The 20,757-nt window shown below is 41.7% G+C and overlaps 1 protein-coding gene across 1 annotated transcript in view; it reads left to right on the forward strand.

The window, feature by feature from the left end:
- The window catches only part of LOC130204109 (protocadherin-15-like), a 172,405-nt gene that overhangs the window by 38,817 nt on the left and 112,831 nt on the right, over nucleotides 1–20,757 (forward strand). The window contains exons 5-12 of the mRNA XM_056430631.1: nucleotides 2,626–2,786; nucleotides 3,309–3,464; nucleotides 6,468–6,587; nucleotides 7,382–7,492; nucleotides 8,901–9,077; nucleotides 15,934–16,036; nucleotides 17,228–17,340; nucleotides 18,808–19,014. Coding sequence (XP_056286606.1) covers nucleotides 2,626–2,786; nucleotides 3,309–3,464; nucleotides 6,468–6,587; nucleotides 7,382–7,492; nucleotides 8,901–9,077; nucleotides 15,934–16,036; nucleotides 17,228–17,340; nucleotides 18,808–19,014 — 1,148 coding nt within the window. The remainder of the gene's footprint in view (nucleotides 1–2,625; nucleotides 2,787–3,308; nucleotides 3,465–6,467; nucleotides 6,588–7,381; nucleotides 7,493–8,900; nucleotides 9,078–15,933; nucleotides 16,037–17,227; nucleotides 17,341–18,807; nucleotides 19,015–20,757) is intronic.

The following is a 20,757-nucleotide window of genomic DNA, read 5'->3' on the forward strand; positions in this document are numbered from 1 at the left end:
TGCATTTGTTTTAGTTATGTTTTGCTTTGTCAAATGAAATCTGAATATACATTGACGTGTTTTATACTTCACACCCCTCTCACTTTGAAGCAGGTTTGAACCGGCTCTTTAAACACCGGAATAAGGGCGTATATGTTTTGTTTTCGAGGTGCGGGAGACACAAATGTTCTGAAATAAAAGAAAAGAGAAACAACGTATGTAAATATAGAAAATAGTAGTAAAATTATCATGACATTTGTCATGTGGGCTTTGCACAGAATCTCGCTTTAGGGTGATTATCTGTAGTTGTTTAGTGCAAAAAAGGGAGAGAAAGAAAGAGACTCGAGGAAAGAAGAGAGGCGGAGGGATGGAGAGGAGCAAGATGCTCGTTGGGGATCTTTTTTTCCCTCAGGGAAATGTCATAAAAAAAGATAATATTGAATTATTCTAATAATATAAAGTAAAAAGGGTGATTATGAGTGGATCGATGTGGGACACGCATACTCACATGCACGGAAGCACACACATATTTATCAAAGAGACTTCAGGATCTCCACAGGGGTCTTCACAATATACACAATACTGTATTCCATTTAGCAGATAATACATGCTACATCAGCATAAAACATTGCATGTAATAGTGGACACTTATCTGTGTGCACTGCACTAACATTATTAGTGTCCTGCAGTAAATATACTTAGCTTTGCGGATCTAGCTTGACCACTGATGACGGGGTCCTAAAGCCAAATACATTTGTTCTTATTCTTCCAGCTGAAAATCATATCTGCTAAAGGGCCGTCCGCTGAAGTACAATCCCTCATCTCATGGTTATGGTCACTGTTGAAAATACAGAAATCCGTAAGCTCCATCATCTTATTCTAATGACACGCGTGCCTAAATGTACAGAAAATCATGAAACTGCCATGAAGACTGGATTATGAATGTAAAAAGCCATAATAAGAGATGGAGTATGGATGTCTGCACTCTTTCTGGTGGACACGTTTTACTACAGCTGAAGTAGCAGGTGGACGAGGCGATTACTTCTCGTATCCGTCGCCGCGTTCAGTTAAGCTAATGTCCCGTAACAATTCTATTAATGTGCCGCCATAACGCAGATTTTCTCAATATTCCCTCCTCGTATTCTCTTAACCGTTTCTTCCTCTCCAACCGAATCTTTCTCGCCTCACTTTCCTCGGCCGTCTTCCTCATTCCTCGAGCTCTCCAATTGCTCTTTGTGCTTCTCGGACAGCTCCCTGCCGTTCTCCTGTCCGTCTGCTCCAACACGTGGGTGCATTTCATACGGTATTCATAAAGTATTCAGTCACACGTCCCATGAAGTGAGGTTACCGGGGGCTCATTTCTATTATACCGTTTAATTAGTTACACAAAGTGTTGGTACTCTGTCTCGTTCTTCTTTGCTTGGACCATTTTATATTATTTTGGAAAACAGAAGCGGAATAGACAGAATATGGCAAGGAATTATGCTTCTTTGATGAATTCTATTTTCTATCCCATTTCTCATATAAAGAATCCAATTTCATTATTTTTCCCCCCCGTTTATTTAACATCAGCAAATTGCAGCAAAGCATTTGACAGGTTTTCCATGGTAGCACAAAAGGGGATGACCCAAATTTATGTCTGGCAGATCAGATATGAGATCGCTCAGTGTGTGTGTGTGTGTGTGTGTTTCTGTCGTATTTGTGCAGATGTTTGTGTGTGTGCAAAGTGTCCGTTAAAGGGCAGACGGTGAGTTAAATTCTTTACTTTATATTATTATTATATATTACTGCAGTGTGTCTGGCTTGGTAATGAGTCTCTTCCACCCACTGGACCTGGACAGAGCCAAGTGGTTAAACTGCTGCATTTAAAAAATAAAAATAAAATCTTTCTTCCTCACATGTATTTTGCAGCTCTTCTGTTATAATATTTCCATTCAGTTTACAAAATGATACTGGACAACAGAGCATCAGTTCATGAAACTGATCAAACATATGAAGGGAGAACAGAATCCAGCAAAATATTTGAGAAGTTTGTCAACAGGCTCAGTTTTCATCGACTCTGTCAACCAGCAATACAGTCACGATGTTTCCTCTTCAACACAAACGTCTCTCTGATTCTCCATCTGCCTCTTCCTTCTTCTCTGCGACACCGTCTCCGTGACCGAGAGATCATATGCAGCAGACAGTTTCCTTTCAATTTAAGTTTAGTCTTCCTGTATTTCTCTCTCTATATCTCTGTGTGTCTTTTTCAATATTCTTATCATTCTCAAAATGCTTCAGTAGTGTCTGATGAATTGAGTTGTTGTCCGTCCGTACCATCAGTCTCATCAAAGGCTTTACTTTTCATGATGTCTTTTTATCTGAAATGTTCCAGTTGGTCTGAAGACGCCCCCATATATGGTCAGCCTTAATTATAATTTAGTTTAACATGGTTTTTACTTTGTCTCTTTCTGTGTGTGTCTCCATCTCTTCCCTCTGGACCTTCACTCCAAGATACAAGTCATTTTCAGGCATATACTGTAATGATTAAGAAAAGCTGAGGTTTTTCTTTGGGCTGCCTCCTTTGTTCCACTAATGAAATTAATTTAAACCTATATCTCTCGAGAAGCTCTCTCAAGCTGATATGTGTGTTTATTGTGTCCCCAGGAACGTTATTGGTAGAAAACATGCAGATAAATGGCGTGGCGGAGGGTCCGGGGCGTACCATCTCTCTGTCGCTGCTGGATAACCACGACTACTGGGTGATCCTGGACCCTTCCAAACAAGCCCTCTACCTCAACAGCACCGGGCGTGTTCTGGACAGAGATGTAAGGTGGCGTTGTGTTCCCTTCAATCTTTATTTAAAAGTGTCTTAACTTGCATGAAAATGTTTTTGCTCCTCATGGTTTTGGCCCCTTAATTGTCAGACAGATTGAAATCTTAATGAATCTGTTTTGTCACACAATCTCACAGGTACTTTTTCAGGCGGCACCTTAAATTAGGAGCCAATCTAATGTAATGTTGTTCCAGCAGAGGAAGACAGCTGCTCGCGTCTCGCGTCTAGTTTCGATCGTACACTCTAAAAAATGTGGCGGAAGCACATTTTCATGGCTGTCTCGCTTATTCCAACGTTCACCGTTTAAAAAAAAAAAAGCTCAAACACACCCAGCCTCCGTAAAGTAATCCATCAGATGGTTTTTTACAGTCTGATTTAGCACAACAAGTGGAATACAAGAGGCTGGCAGTCTTCTGTGCGGTTGTTTAATTTTTTAAAATGTATTCTCTGGTTAATTATTCATTGCTATTGTACGATTGCGGTTCATGCATTGGTCTGCTCTTCTGTTTTCCAGCCCCCCTCGTATATTCAGTCCATCGTGGTCCAGGTCCAGTGCACCAACGAGCTGGTCGGCACGGTGATTTTACATGAAGTCCGCATCGTTGTGCGAGACCGCAACGACAACGCACCGCATTTCCAACAGCCGAGATACTACATCGCCGTCAGTGAGGTAACACACACACACACACACACAGTGGAGGTTTCAGACGTGTAAACGTACACAATCTCACCCCTCACAAAAAACATAATGCCAAAAGTGGTGTAAATACTTGACTCGTGGGTCTGAGACTAGAGAGTAAAGGAAGGGGGGCTACAGTGGGTCCAGTACACAGCATGTGCAGTGTAGCTTTTCCCATGATGCTCTGGGGGTCATGTGCCACTTCAAGAGACTCCATTGACCCTTCCCTCAGACAATGTAGCCTGGTGTCCATACCTCCTGCGATGCATTTTGAATAAAAACATCCCCCGACTCGTCTTGCACGTTGCATTTCGCTGTCACGCTCATGTTGAAGGTTTCCAAAAGCAGAGAAAATGTCTTTGGGCAGTCGAGGAAAGGATCTAAATCTTTTATTCTGAAGCTTCCAGAATAGTCTTTAAGATGCCAGTCCCACAGTTAGTGCGTCATCCAGAGTCGAGGGGAGTCAATTTCACCAGAGGAGCAACGGGGTGAAAGCTGAACAAGGGTCTGCTGCCCGCGTTGACCTCGGCAGCCCGAGTCCAACATCTCATCATTCAGTCCCGCAAAGCCCGTCCAACTCAATTTGGCTTCTCTCTCCCTCTTTTTCTCTCTCTTGGCCTCTCGTCTCTGTTTTTGCAGCTCCACACACTCCCTCACTTCCATGCCCCCTTAACCACTCCCAGCTCTTTATTATGTCACCTTCTCAACCTACCCACCTTTTCTATTCCACACTCTATATATTTCTGGTCTCCTCCTCTTACAGCACTCCAGTTTCTCATTACTCCGACGAAAATAATTCCCTCCGTTCACTTTAGGAGATGCATCGTAAAAAAATAAACTTAAATATGATTCCTGTGCCAACCCGAGGTAAAGGTGGTCAGTTTGGTGGTAAAAAGAAAAAATTAATTTATTCTGATGTGGGCAATAATTAAGATTTGAGTGCAAGTCTGTTCATTAGTCCGACAGCTCTGTGTAATTCACTTTAATTTGCCCCAAAATCGCCGACCACCGACTCCAGTGAATGTGATATTGAGGCAGTGAATCGGGAGTTTGATCCAGCTTCATCATCATGCCGGCTTTTACTCGTCTATTCCTAACGCTTGTTGAGTGCGAGAAAGTGAGTAAACTGAAAAATTAAGACACACAGAGAGGCAATATGGTTATTCATAAGAACGTCTAGGACAGCGTTTACGAGCTCAGCGTGAACGCTTCCCGGTATGAGGTGATCCTTGTGGCAGATTTCACGAGTTGGCACAGGTTTGAGTGGAGTTGTTCCATTAGAGCCGTATCCGCAAGTGGCAAAGTGACAGCATGAGACCTTCTGAGGACCATTGTGTGATCATTGGGAGGCACAGATAACCCCGTCGAGGGAAATGATGTAAGAAATCTTTGGTGCCGCGGCTTAATGAAACTCAATCTCGAATGTTTTCCGTGCCGTCTGGAGATTAAACTTCTGTTTTGACTCATAACCTCAACAGATCCTAAGGCGCATGGCTGCAAATTCAAATACAGCATGGCAATTTACGGCTGGCAAAGTTGTTCCTTTCATGTGCTTTGGCAAGTGTTCAACTTTCATGTTAAGAATTTATTTTATTTTATTGAATACCTTTCTAAATATCTCGCTTCTTTTTCCTGGAAAGTGAGTCGTAAAAAATAAAGTGAACTTTTAAGCACAAAAGTAAAATTTCAATACATGTAATGGCAAACAAATTAAAATAATTGTCAATAAAAAGACCGATGTGGCTTTGATTAGGAGTTTGTATAATACTAATTTAGACTTGTATAGCGCTTTTCTAGCACAAAAAGACGCTTATATGTATGTTATAGGCTACTCATCACACATCATACAGTAGCTATACAAATATACTTGCCAAAGAAAATCCCAGTTGTTACTAAATCTACATTTCTTTTTTAAATAACATTTTTTTTAAAGCATGAACGAATATATATTAAACATAAACATATTTTTCATCTACACATTAAGTTTATTTGAACTTGACTAAACAGTTAGACAGTTTCCATAATGTCAGACACGCTCTGTCTGCAGCTACCACGACATCGTTTACACCACGAAACAACGGGAGGGAAGTTCTGCTGCTGCGTCGCCGTCTCAATCCGACTAAAAGTCATGAAATATGTTACAAGATTAAATGCTAAATAGCTAATGTTACAGTAACTGACTCCAACATCTGTATAGTCTCGTGTCCTCTGTAATGTTACAGCGGTTAGATACTGTGAGAAACTATTCAGCATGAAAAAGTCTGAACTTAAAAAGAACATTGACGTGTACCAACCAGTTGATGGAATGAAAAATGTGAATTTAGTTGATACCACAGTACCTTCTGCTCTAGCGCCAGCATTTAGTTCGTCTGGGTCGTTTTGGGGAAGTGAGTTCATTTGAATGAAGAATGTCTTTGGACATTTTAGGTCCGATATCTACAATCTGAGAGATCATATTGTTTCTTTTCAGTGAGTATTTGGGTCTAACCTCTTTCTGTTTTCATTATTATTTAATTTCAGTGAAATTAAACACAAAAATAAAGATATTCTGTCTTCTGGTCGTGTGAAAGATGATTTTTCTTTCACCCTTTTATCGAAACATTTCAATTTGTTGGGCCAATGAGGTGTAGCCTGAGGCTCCGACAGAGTCAGAGAAGCAGCGCTGCCTGTGTTTCTTTTTATTTCCAGAGCAAATGGAAGCACACAAACATTTACAAGCTGATCTGCCCCGTTTGAGCCCAATAAACATAAAGCTGCGAGTCATTTTCTGTTTGTTTCGTAGAGACAGCGGGGTATCGAGCTCTCTTACGGCCAGACGCTTTTTAATGTGCCCCTCCCTTATCTCCGCCGCATGCAGCCAGTAGACGTCAGGAAAGCGAGACACAACAGTTTGATGTCGGTGGTCCGGGATGGAAGTGTTTACGTGTTTGACTTCACGCAGCGCGAGTGTGGAGAACTAGATGCTGACATTCTACATCTGTGTTGTGTTCCCAGCTGACGCCAGTGGGCACCACTATCTTCTCTGGCTTCTGGGGGAAGAACGGGGCAAAAGACATCGACGACGGTCCCAACGGACAGATAGAGTACACCATCCAGTTCAACCCCAAAGAGCCGGTGGGTTTTCCATCTGCCTGCTGAACTCTTTGAGCTTGAAGTCGCCAGATTATGAACTCATTGTCCAGCCTCTTGGTTGAGGCAATAATAATGCTGATAATAAGTTGGGTTTTTAACCCTCCTGTTGCCTTCGGGTCAATTTGACCCGATTCAATGTTTAATGTGTAATGTTCTTTTTCTAGTCACACACACTTTAAAACAATAATAATTATAATTTTAATCTTTTTTCTTTAATAGCTGGGGTCATATCAGGTAAAAAAGTTAAAAAAAATATAAAATATAATATAAAAAAAAGGTTAATTATAATGAATAATCAAAAATTGAAGGGGCGGGGGGAGGGTGAAAGGAATACTTTAGCCCGAAATGATCGTTTGTATATCAATTACTCTCCCTCTGTTACCTTGACTTTGTGAAGAAGACGCCGCTCTTCTCCCACGCCTCCTGTTCAAAAACGGAGAAAATTCTCGATGGATAAAAAAAAAAAGAGAGAACGCTCTCACACAACTCGGGCAGTATAATTGTACCATTTAAAAACCTTTTGTATAAACAGTCTCGCGCTTGCTCAGGCGAGCTACTTGAGAACGTCGTGTGATATTTGTGAACAAATAACAAAAACAAGAGCAAAAATATATAAAAATTAACTCGAAAATGTCGTAAAAACTAAAACGGTTTTAGAGAACATCATTTTTATTTTTATTTCAAATGCCCAAACTGCTTTTTTTCCCCCAATAACATGCCACTTCATCCCATAACCGATGTTTCATTAACTCAGTCAGTGTCTGTTTGTCTTTCAGACAACCAACAGAACGTTTGACATCCCTCTGACGCTGTTTGGTGCTGTGCTTCTCAAAGAAAGACTCAACTATGAGGAGATAACGCGGTACCTGGTCATCATCCAGGCAAATGTAAGTCTTGAAATAAGAAATGTAATAAATTCATATATATTTGCCTCCACTTCTGTGCACAAATCAAGGAATCATTTAAAGAGAAACAGCAAGCTAACTGAGTTCTTTAGCGATGCTTCTCTGTATTTCTCATATTTTTTTAGTTTTGATGTCTTAAAGTCCGACTGAAACGGATGTTAGAGCATCTTTATCTTCGGTAGTTTGAGCCTCTCAAACTACCGAAGATAAAGATGCTCTAACATCCGTTTCAGTCCCCAGTGAAATGGAGTATTTGAGCGGTGTGTACTTCCGAAAAGGATTTAATTAATATCCTTTGCGTTTGATTGGACAGCTGAAAGAATGTCGATGCTCTCAGCGCCAACAAAAAAAGATCCGACGGGGGAGAAACGCTTTTTACGGGCTATGCTGCAGCGGTTTGTTTCTTCAAAAGGTCATTTAGTGATTACGGTCAGCCCGGGATGGAAGCGCCCGCACGGCTGTTGGAGATTGAAACCTTTTTATTGCTTGTCCACACATTCGTAGTTGAGGGCAAGAGAAATGGTTTCGACGTTGTGCGGCGCTCCTCCGTTATCCCCGTGGGTCTCGGGCGCAAAGAGGGCAACAAAGTTGATTTAGGTCTCAGGGCTCCCCGTTATTGCAACTTGTCCTTTTCCACGGTTGCTTCAGTGGCTTCGGCCGTTTCCGCTCCGTCGCCTCAGCTTTCCCCTCCCTCAGTCGAGACAAACACAGATCGACCCCAGCTGAGTGTGATTACCCCTCATCCCGGCCCCTCTGCAGCTGAGCCTCACCAAGCCGTGATCTGTTAAGTCTCATCGAAGTTATATTCTCCCATGAATTCAGAGTTGTGGTACACTCGCTACAAGCAGGAGTGAGAGCAGCAGCGCAATTGTGAATATTTTACGAATTCAAATACTTGAATCGGGTTTAATTAATCTCTTGCTGAAATGTCCTATCTATTCGGATGTTTCCCTTCATTTATTGAACCCTAGAGGGCGTGTGCTTTATTTGTAAAATGCAAATTGTAATTATTTCAGTTTTGTTGTTGTTGTGCCAATCATTGAACACCAACAGTGGGAAGTGGGAACAATTCATCTGTAAATCCAACTTTATACTTTATTTTCTGTAAAGATAGCTCATGCCAGTTTTGTTCAAGCTTTTATTAAATATGTTTCCATAAATTTGGAATGATTAAGCATCTGCCATTGATGAGGTATACATTGACATGAAGGGAAGTAAAGTAGACACTCGCTTTTTAAGGCGTGCTGTTGATTCATTTTCTCTGAAAACATTCAGCAGGACTACACAGAGGATATTTTTATTCTAGACTTGAAGATGACGATATGCAAATATCTCCAGAAGAAATTGCAGTATTATCCAAAAGTAATACACGATCCGTGTGTCTGCGTAGGACCGAGCCTCCTATCCCAGTGAGCGCCGTACGGCCACCACCACCCTCACCGTGGACGTACTGGACGGCGATGACCTGGGTCCCATGTTCCTGCCGTGTACGCTCATTGGAAACACCCGTGACTGCAGTCCCATCACGTACAGGGCGAACGTCCTGGAGCTGACGGAGCCCGTAAGTGTGCGGCTGCTTTGTAGCTCTAACATACACTGCATTGTGTTTGTGTGCATGACTCAGAGGACATTTATTTTTGTCTACTCCTCACACAACTCCTATTTATAGTTTTATTGTAAAGGATGTTTTTCATTCCAAGACCATGAAGAAACTAGAATGGGCACTCGGTAGAGCGCATACCTTCGCATATCACAAGATTGGGCATTGAATTATGAACATTTTGGCATTAGTTGCATGCCAATTGGATAGAAATTAACCGCGCTATGGTAAAAAGAAGATTTTGACCTTTTCATGACCTTGACCTTTGACCCGATCGATCCCAAAATCTAATCAAATGGTCCCCGGATAATAACCAAACATCCCACCAAATTTCAATGCGATTCGGTTTAATGCTTTTTGAGTTATGCGAGTAACACACATACACATAAATAAATAAATACACGGCGATCAAAACATAACCTTCCACATTTTCAATGCAAAGGTAATGATGACCTCTGAACTTTCAAACATGTTTCATAACGTGTCTGTGTGTATTCATGTATATTATTTTGAAAATCCAGTGCCGACATAACTTTCCTGCTCGTCGATTCACTGGATTCAAACCTGCAAGTTGCTCCGTATCGAGCTATACAATGCAACACTAAAAGCAGTCGTCTCATCAACTGAAGGAAATAAATTACTTGGAAGGATTCATTTGCATCGTATTATTTTAATTCTCAATTACACGTTTATAAATGACAAAACAAAGTGTCAACAGCAATACAAATATAATTATGGTTACATATTTATTCGGGCTGTGAGTGTCCGGACGTGTGCGTTTTACTGATGGTCAGAGCCACATTCTGCTTCATGTAAAATCTGTTGGAATTTAATTTTAACCTCTGATTGACTTCAAGGAGGATGGAGTCTCAGAGCCCCAGATAAGTCTGGCTAACGTCTGGCTGATTATTAATGGAATTAATGACACACACACACACACACACACACACATATATGGCGCCGTCCTTCTGCTCATTTTCATCTCTCCTTTGGAGTCCCTCAGGTATTAAATATGTTGTGTCACTTCTGACATGTATGAAGGCAGAAGGATTTTGGACTTGTGGTGCAAGCTATCGTCAGGTTAACTTTGACATATGAGCGTTGTACGCCAGCACAAGTCTGTTTTGAGACATTGTGTGAAAACGTGACATACTTTTGAAATAAATAAGAAAAAGTAGCATAGCTTGGTAGCGAGTGACGTTGAGCAGCAGATTAAACGTTACACTACTTTTTCTTCCCACGATCTACTTGCTGACGATAGCTGACTTCTGCTACCTGAAGGCAAACCAGATGTTCCTCCAAGAATAAGTTATGTTGATATTGTGGTAATCTGGGAAGGTAATGTGTTACTCAGAGACCAGCAGTATTGATTTCTCCACCATTGTAGTTTCTTGTTCCGCACTCGTTTTACCCAAAGTTGAAAGTTGTTCAACTCTTGACCAGAAAAAAGCCAAACGTATGAGCCAGCAGAGACACTTAGCACCTTGTTGCACTGCAGCAGAGCTTAAATGTGTGAAATCCCATTGCTAAGAGTAAGAATTATTTTTTTTAAAGAAGAAAAAAATGCTTTGGTGGACATCAAGGCAAAGAATATTAATTATTTATATATTCAGCTTGATATTTCAAACTTGTGCCTCCCATATTTAATTAGCAATTAGAAACATGTAAAACATTAATATTTTAGAAATAAAAAGGTTATTAGCCGTCATATGATAAAGCCTGTAGTTATAAACAAAACAGTTTGATAAAGATGATGCATCCATATTTCTGTTTGGACAAATTTCGTGTCGCACATGACTTCTTTGTTGTTGTTTTTAAAACTTTTTTCATGAAAAAAATCCATAGTGTTAATAATATATGAAACATACATTTTGCACAGCTCTGTAATTAGGAGGAAAGCTGCTGTATTCAATAGCCATAAGAGACTGTTTTGAACAGAAGGTAAAAGTAAGCCTCTCATGCTTTGTAATTTCTTGAACACGTGTTATTTAAAAGTGATTCTGTATCACAACTGTATTTATAATATGTATTTCAGGCTTTTGGCCGATGTTGTTATAAAAATTGACGAACAATGCCACCGAGTAAATGAGACAAAGTTGCTGCAGGAAGAAATCTCAAGTCAGCAGAGCATTCATCCCGAACACACACTCAACAGTGTCACGCCGCGAGAGCAGTCAAGCCTCGCTGGACAATGTCCACTTCATCCCTTTGTTTTTATAGATCTTTGTCACACACACACACACACACACACAGATTCTCCGAGCCGAGAGAACAACAGGAGTAAATCAAGTTTACACCTCGTGGTTTTGAGAAGGAGCAAGTGTACACGGACAAGGACGGGGTTTACGATGGAGACGTAGAGGGGAGGGTGTGAGGTGGAGGGGGAAATAAAACAGGGAGGAAAGGAGAGAGAGACACACAGACACGCTGGAAAATAGTTGAGGTTTTAAAATCCGAAGTGATGTATAAAACACGTTGCATCAAACATAAAGATCGCTTCTCACTTGACACTTTTCTCCCAACACACAACCGCTGCTGACTCGAGATGTTTTTCAGTATTTATAATCTCACAACATCGCAGTGGGAAAGAGAAATGGAATCATGCAGACGAACTGAAGCCGCGTGGCTTCTCCTTTCTGTTAGGGATGTTCACTCTTTGAATGGGAGCGCGACCCCTCTTTGTGTGTGTGTGTGTGTGTGTGTGTGTGTTCATCACAGGAGCTGGGACCTGTGCAGATGGTCGTTTTAACCCTCCTGTTACCTTCAAATGTTCAAACATCTTTTACCCTCGAGGAAAATTGGACTGCAGCTATTTAAACCTCCAGAAAATTATTCTAATTCCAATTAGTTCCCGTGTTTAAGTGTCAGGTCCGTAATGTGTTTGTTGATACCTAAATAGCCCTTAAATAAAAAAGTGTTTCGAAGGCTGATGTGTAAACTTGTGTGAATTATCAGTGGTTTGCTCTGGTTGTGTTAGGGCCTAAAACCTCTTTAAAGATTTTAAAAAGTGCATGTTATAGTTATAGTGACCTCAATATCATCCAAAACAACCAAAACCTAAAAAATAGGTCGATAAAATGTTGATATTTCAGCCTGGGTGTCAAATTGACCCCAAAGAACACCGATGTGCACTAGTTGTGTAGAGGACATTGAAAACATGTAATCATGTTAATTTTATATTTACCCAGTTCTCCTTAAGGAAAAGTCGTGAAATATGAAGCAAAAAACATGATGTCAATCACATATTTTGAGACTTTAAACATCGAATGGGATCAAATTGACACCAAAGGTGACAGGAGGGTGAAGGGAACGCAGACATTTTGACACGTCAAAGCAGAACATGCGCAGGTGTGTTTGATAGAGTTAACGATGGCTGCATCGTCCATCGTTAACGGCGCCATCGTTAATGTTATTGGGTACACCTGTAAAAAAAAAAAACAGACCATGAAATGGGGTCTAAACCTTTATGATGAAGGATTAAACGACTATCTGAACACAATTCAGCTCCACAGGAGGTTTTTATTGATATTCAAAGTCAAATGTCAATCTTCGCCCCCCTCCTGTTGTGGCTCCCTGAGGCGTTGACCCAAAAAAACACCTTATCTTGGAGTTTGAGGTCATATTGTGTCACTGAAAATAAATAAAAGTTGTAATATTTTAGACTAAATGTGCAACACATCCCATCATGTCGGTGTCAAGGGTCTTTCCCTGCAGGTGGCTAATCACGATTAGCAGAGCCCGCCCTCGGTAAACTGTCAATGGATAAATCCCCAAAAGGAAAATTCTGCGTGGACGTATTAATTTGCTTTCACTGCCGACGGTGCTGGCTGACCTGACTCGTAGAGTTTGATATTGTTATAACGGGTGAAATCGCAAAACAATGTCAAGAGAATTCTCTTTATTCTTGTCCTATAATTCCCGAAATAAAACAAACGATAGTTTTTGTATAAAAGGACTATATATCGAAATTTCGAAGCAATATCAAACTGCTTTTGCTTCTCTAGACACATTTTATTTGGTGGAAAAAATGTCAAACGGGCTCTTTGGGTAGGAAAGGTTGCCGACCCCTGGCCGAGACCAAGGAGACGCACTAATTGTGAGACCACTTTATTCAAAAACAATCACAAACCTGAACAAACTCCGGTAATTTAAATAAATATTTGTTCATTCCAACAGCATGATTTCTCCCATTCTATCCACCTCAATGAACTTCTATCTTTTTCAAAGGAGCCGTCTCTCAGGGGCCCCGTTTGATTGATTAAAGCCGAGTGTCCATGTAGCGTTTGGTTGGTTTTTTTCCGGAGAGATAAATCTCTCCGCCCTACCAGCGCTCTCTGGACATTCTTAAACTGTGTATCCAACACAATAGAATGAATGCTCGAATGCTTCGTTTGCTCACCTCGTCTGTCGAGGAAGGGCAGTAGATATATAGATGGAGATCGTTCTGAGATGTGATTAGAGATGTGGAAAGGACAGCGGCTCTCGGCTGTCGCTGGGATGTACGCAAGACGGCGAGGTGAAGTGAGGAGAGGAATGAAGAGGAGAGTCCGATAGTTTGAGTCCTAATCAGACCGATAAGATATGACAACCTCAGCGCCTAAGAGGCCACATAATCTCTCTCTCTCTCTCTCTCTCGTCATTTATGCCGAGGCGTTGGCTGTGGGGCCGTGTTCACACATGCGCTTCACAAACGTTGCTGCCTCTGCAACTCAGACCTTTATAGCTGTGAGGGGGAGAAAAGATTATTGAACATTACAGGAAGCAACTCTCCCAAGACCTGACATTATTTAGGTTGTCGTCGCGCGCTGGCTACGAGTTACATAACAACGAACAAAGCATCAAAGGGCCCCTCGCTATACGCAATAACTTCATATCGGAGCGGCTTTCAACACCGAGACTGCGGAACACCTCATTGTGGAAATCTCTTCTTTCTTATTTTTATGCGAGGGGGGGGGGGGTTGATGCGCTCCTGTATCGCTCAGTCAGAGCCTCGCCTGACCACAAGCAGGCTTTTCCCCCTCGTGATCGGCCACCTGCCTCCACAGCTGCTGCTCATTTTTCTCATTAGTTCCATCATTTATATAAAAGACAGTCCCCCCACACACACACACACACGTGCCAGGTGGCTGCTGTCGTCGTCGTGTCTGGGACTCTGTCACGTTGGAGACCTGTTGCGGTTTTTCTGCCAGACGTTTCTAGCGGCCTCCATGATTCCGTCGCGAAGCCTTCAAAGCCTCGGGAGAAAAACCATCTTTTCACATTCTCTGCCCTGCTTGTGTGAGTTGCTGGGGGTCCATGCGTCATGAAGTGGGTTGAGTTTCATCAGGCTCTCTTTAGGGCATCTGGTTTGGATAAACCTAAGGTTGGTAACGGGCACTCTCGGTGCTCAGCCGAGCTCTCGTCTCTTCTCCGATGTCCCGCATCCACTTTACACTTGTGTCAAGATCAATGATATTTCTGTGGAGGTCCAACTTTAGAGTTGGGCATTGTGAAGGATCAAATTAGTCTTTTTGAGGACTAGCTCAACATGTAAATGTGAGCTTCTTGAAGAGCAATCCATGAAACGTATTTCATCTTGGAGGATATCTTCAAAAAGGAATAACTGTCATTGGAGGTCTCAAAACTCAGATGATATCAAGGGTATTCATTATTTACAGTATCTGGCTCAATATCAGTGCCCGTGATTATTGGAGCTCGTGACTCTGAGTGCGACTGTCAGACATTAAGTATTCTCATCTTTAAGAGCTGAACTCCCTAACATGTAACACACGGTTGTTCTTTTTTTACTACTGACTGTCACTTCTGACGCTATTATACTCGTTTATCGTTTTCAGTGGGATATTTTATCGTAAAGTCGTGTGTGTGTGATGATGTCATCGTTGAGACACATTTAACGTATCTCAGTATTCTCCGTGACCTGGCTCTCTTTCCCCCGTTCTGCTTTGCTGTTACATCCCTCAGCTCCATGTTTACCCTCAACTGCTGGAAAATTCATCTCCCTTCATATATTCACACCCTCTTATGCTCCACCTCAGTATTTGCCATAACTTCTTCTCCGTCTGTGAGCCCCTCCTCTCCCAGTGACAGTTAATGAGATATAGCTCCACGATGGCTTGTAGATTTTAAGTGCTGCACGACAGGTGTGGTGGTAAAGTTGTGTGTCTGTGTGTGTGTGTGTGTGTGTGTGTGTGCGCTTTTATAGCTTTAGTGATTGTATAGTCTACTCTATAAATGTAATGTTTTCTCCAGTGGCGGTCTTTATATTACCCCCACCTCAACATGTCACTCTATTATAAGTGAACATTACAGCCCGGCCCCACTGCAGACTCCGAGAGCATCTCTACAGAGCAGCACAATACATATGTACAATATCAATTGGCCCTAATTGTTTGTTCTCCCGAACGCGACATCTTTTTTTTTCTATTCTGTTTAATTCTCTCTCGCTTTGCCAGAATGCTCCAAGCCTTCTGTTGCATGAATAAACAGCTTAGGATAAATATTTTCTTCATACCTTAGAACAACTCTATTTTTTTTTTACATTTAATATTTTTGTAGCTATTGTTTGAAGCCGTTTTTAATTAAATCCGGCACCGTTTGAGACAATTTGAATATGTTCTCCAAGTTTAAATGTGCTTGTTTGAATATTTTCTTTTCCTGTTTTTCATTCACAAAATGTAACTCCATAAAGTGCAGGCAATGTTTTTAGCCGCCTGTGGCGCGAGCTCGGAATGACTCTTTCCTATGTTTGTTGCATATTAATACATCTGTTATGTAATACGTGTCGGTGACGACTGTGATCTTCAACTTCTGTCTCCAGAATAAGGTGAATCCCGTCAATGTGACTCCAACCATTCACGCTGTGGACCAAGACAGAAACATACAACCTCCCTCTGAAAGGCCAGGGCTCCTCTACTCCTTCCTCATTGGTGGGTTGACTTTGAGTTGGCTTTAGATTATAGTTACCACGAGTATTGGCCAATATGGAAACGCGTAGTGCCAGACAATAAACATGTCTGTGTCACCTTTGTAGGCGACAGTGTTGCAAGGTGATAATAAAGTATTATATTTGTATTTTATGTACAAAAACATGATGACGTACCTTAAATTTTTAAGTATTACATTTTTTGCATTTGCCGGAAACGGATATTTATGTCTGTTTTTTACTCACCAAAAAGTATACTATATTGCTTTATAAACTTACATATACCCTAAGAGCTGATTTGATCTATATAGCCAACTAGCTGGCACAGAAACAAAAGAGTTAGAATTTTAATGTTCAAGGAAAAAGAAACATGCAAAATCACAAATGTCACATATGAAGACGTTATTTAATGGACAATTTACCAACAGCAATACAATTAAAATTTCCCGTGAGATTTGTTCACATGAAGCTTTACACAACCAAATGACATCAGTGCAAATGTGTGGTCCCAGGGCTCCTCAAGCCTGGGGCCAAATTGTGAATTGAAAGAAAAGGTTTAGGAGTAAGGCGCTAAAAGGTTTAGATGCAGGATTAATTCTAAAGCGTACGACTGTATGGGAAGTCATTGTTTACAGGATGCTGATAACCAGTTTGCAAAGGATAAGATGTTTTCTCAGTAAGAATTATGAGAGGATCTGTTGAATTCTAGAGCTCTGTTCAAAGAGCATTTTAGTACTAATGGTCTTCATCGGACCCAAAGAAAATGATGTTTGGTAACTGCTCTGTGTAACGAAATGATTTCAAAGAACATTGATTCGTGGACAAAGGAGCGTACCGTGCGAAGAGAGGCAGTCGCGCAAACATCCGTAACCACGGCTCTCGGGGAGCGACGCTGCCTCGTGCACATGTCTTCCGCCGCTGCTCATCTCAGCAAAACGTCATTTCCCCACCGAGCAATGCAGCATTCTAAAGCTCCACATATGTATACGTCCACGTGTGTTTCCCACCTGTGGAGAGATGAACACTAGCCACCCCCCTCCCCCTCTCCTCATTGCCTGTATCTTTTCTACTCACCCTAGGCAAACATTTACCGAGTCTTAAACCAATTACTGATGCCTCTTCCTGACTCGTATGCACTCTAAATTCTGTTTTCTTACTGTTTGTGTCCTATTGGGTCCCGCTCTCTCTCTCGTAGGCCAACCAGAGTCCTATGCAGAATATTTCAGCTTGAACGGTACCACCGCAGAGCTCCTGATACTAAAGCCCATCGATAGAGAACTCTACCGCAGATTTGATCTGGTTATCAAGGTGAGAAACACTGGGACTGCAAAAAAGGGGAGGCGTAACTTGATTTTCGAACCGGCGTGTTTCTTCTGGAAACGGCACCCTCCCCCTCAATGTGCTGTGCTTTTTTTTCCTCTCATCGCTCTTAACCCCCAAATATCCATCAAGCTGTTGATCAGCAAATCTGTTATATTAAATAAAAAGCATCTGCTCCTCCTCAATTTATTTATTAGGGGCTTCTTGGTTTCTTTCAATTAAAAATAGTTTAGTGCCAGTAATCGTGATGCATTAGTATTTCTATCTCATGCTGGGTGAAGCTGCGATAGATCGTAACAGAAGGTGTTTTCTGTAGTTAAAGGTGTGCGTGTCACGGTGCTATTAGAGTGGACCCAAAAGCACGACTCAGACAGGAGTAACAAAGAGGAATGTCTTTAGTTGAAAACAGGCTCGGTCAAAACCGGGAGATCAGTCCAAGAAGCAAACAAGTCCAAAAAGGGGCGGGGCAGGGAGGGATATACACTCATAACTCTGGAGAACTTGGCTCGGAAACACAAGACAATCTGGCAGAGGACAAGTGAGGGAACCTGAGTAGAGAGGGACTAACGAGGGAATGAGCAACAGGTGAGACGGGCATGAGGACCAGGTGAAGGTAATGAGGGACTAACGAGGGAGTGACCAGAGGCAGGTGAAGGGAGATGGACTGAGGAGATGGGAAGCAGGATCTGGAATGACGTGATAGTTAGTGAGACAGGTTGAAAACAACTAATAATAAAAAGGTGTGGAGCTAAACTGTGACAGTGCGTATATGAGTGGAGCGATTGTTTTTCAAAATGACACTGCATTCAGTGTACTCTTGGGATGATAAAGCTGTTTGATCACATGAACTAATGACTGCAGTTAAGAGGAGGAAGAAACTCGAGGGAGCGAGGAGGCGACGAGAATGAGATGTAGATGACAACGGTGAACCGAAGAGCAGACGCGTAGGAGAGGAGAGTTGAACAGAAAACACACAGGCAATCAAACCGTGGTCGAGTCACGTGTTCCAACAAGAGTAGCATTAGGGGGGAGGTTGGGAATGAACAATAATTTAACTCGACATTCTTGATGGCCTTTTTAACCGTCGGGAAATTACAGGATATGGTCTGTAATAGACTTTCTGCTCGAGGAGAAAGCCAAACGCCTTCCCCAAGGGGGAGCGGGGGAGTTGATGGGGAGATGTGAGAGAAAGAAACGGAGGAGAGTTGTATGCATATCTCCATCTGATCATCAGAAATAGACACGTTGCCTGTTTCCAAGGTGCATGGAGAAAGGAATAAGTCTAAAAGATCAAATTTGTAGCATATCGAACATCTTTTTTTGTTTAGACCAATACATTTCAGCTTTCGCCTTCGTAAACAAACAAGATTTAAAATAGTATAAAGCAGAAGAAAAGGAGCTTGAAGGTGAAGCATTGCAGCCATAATGAAGATGCATTTTCTCCCTCGCCTTTAGGTAGAGCAGGACAACGGCCACCCCTTGCCAGCTTTTGCCAACCTCCAAATCGAAGTTCTGGATGAAAACAACCAGGCGCCCTACTTCCTGGAGACCAGTTACCATGGCTACGTCAGTGAAGCATCACCAGTGGGAACCACCATAGCGACCACTGCCAGCCTGTCTCCACCGCTGGCCTTCATTGCCCTGGATAACGATGTGGAGGAGGTGAGGATAAAAGCATAAAGACCTGTTATTGACGAAATACATCCAACGCATATTAATACTCGTGTTTTGACTTATCAAATTATCACACTTAGAACTAGAACGGGAACTCGGTAGAGCGCATACCTTCGCATATCACAAGATTGGGCATTGAATTATGAACATTTTGGCATTAGTTGCATGCCAATTGGATAGAAATTGACCGTGCTATGGTAAAAAGAAGATGTTGACCTTTTCATGACCTTGACCTTTGACCCGATCAATCCCAAAATATAATCAAATGCTCCCCGGATAATAACCAATCATCCCACCATATTTCATGCGATTCGGTTTAATACTTTTTGAGTTATGCGAGTAACACGCATACAAATAGATAAATACACGGCGATCAAAACATAACCTTCCGCATTTTCAATGCGAAGGTAAAGATAGAATAATGCTTTTGTAGATTTACAGAATATTCTATTTGCAAAATTGTACGTCGTTTTGTAATAGCATTAATATGCACATCTAGCAAATAAACCTTTGTGCAAATAAATGCATTGCATTTGTTTATGAAAACCTTATTCTGACATCCAATCAGATGCCTGTAGGTATGAGCTGAGGTTGTTCTGCATAACGTTACCTCCTTTTGCTGAGTTCTTTGTTTTTAACAACAACTAGTACAAATTTATTTGCTCTTAATTTCTATGGCGGTCTCTCAATATTTCAAGGCAACTTGTTAATAATTTAGTTTGCATTCAAGACTTGCCACGTAAGAACTTGCCAGTTCGCTCAGATCCGAGATATTGTTGATACGCTTGCTGAGCACGGCGCTGAAACTGTTTCCGGTAATAATACGGCTCCATTTACGACTAACATTTATTTAGTTTTAACCGGGTCCTCGATGTTGGTATGATGTAGTCGAAATACTTCATATTTTTAACAGGCATCAGGCAATGAATCAAAAGACACAACCCTCCAAACTCATTAGGTGTGGTGTATCCGTCTTACTCCAGTCCCGTGACCACCACTCTAACACATGGAGACAGGACCTCCGTCACTCCGTCACCTGGTACCGTAAACCGTGACGGTAAACCCTTCCCTTCTGGCACTTTGGAACTTTCCTCGAGGTCCCGCGTGTGTTTAACGGGAAGCAAACAAGCCGATGCCTGTTCTTCAACACCATTTAGTCACCGGTGTTAGGTTGTAATAGTTTATTTTTATTCTGTAGTCTTGAGCTTTACATTAATACATATAGAAAGATATAATAGGAATATTAGGGAGAATATTGATATTGTTATTAATATATTATGAAGCATAAGGGGACTGTTTACTCTATGCAAATGGAAATGGAAAGAATTATTGTATGTTGCATGAGAGTGAATGTTAGTTAGTATTTCAGATTGTTGAAGCCCGTGAAATGACTTTAATGCGGACAATAACAGACGGGACTTTTATTGTGAAAATACTTGTCTAGCGATTTGACCGGAAGTGACGTTTTGACCCGGGGGGTCGTGAGATTTGACCTCTCCATTTTGATAGCGGGACTTTTAGCCAACAGGAAGGTGTTAGAGGCTGAACTCCCTTTGAGAGGAGCTGATTGGCTGATTCTGGGACTAAGACTCCGGACTGGAAAAATATCGTTCTTTGGTCTTGACCCGGTTGCTTCCAGCTGGTTCCTGTTGAGCCCGGATCACCACGAAACCCACGACCCTGAGCCTCGATCGTTTGTTTACACTTCTTGCCATTAAATATTGTTAACCT

Source organism: Pseudoliparis swirei, chromosome 13 (genome assembly GCF_029220125.1).
Source record: "Pseudoliparis swirei isolate HS2019 ecotype Mariana Trench chromosome 13, NWPU_hadal_v1, whole genome shotgun sequence".
Classification (NCBI taxonomy): Eukaryota; Metazoa; Chordata; class Actinopteri; order Perciformes; family Liparidae; genus Pseudoliparis; species Pseudoliparis swirei.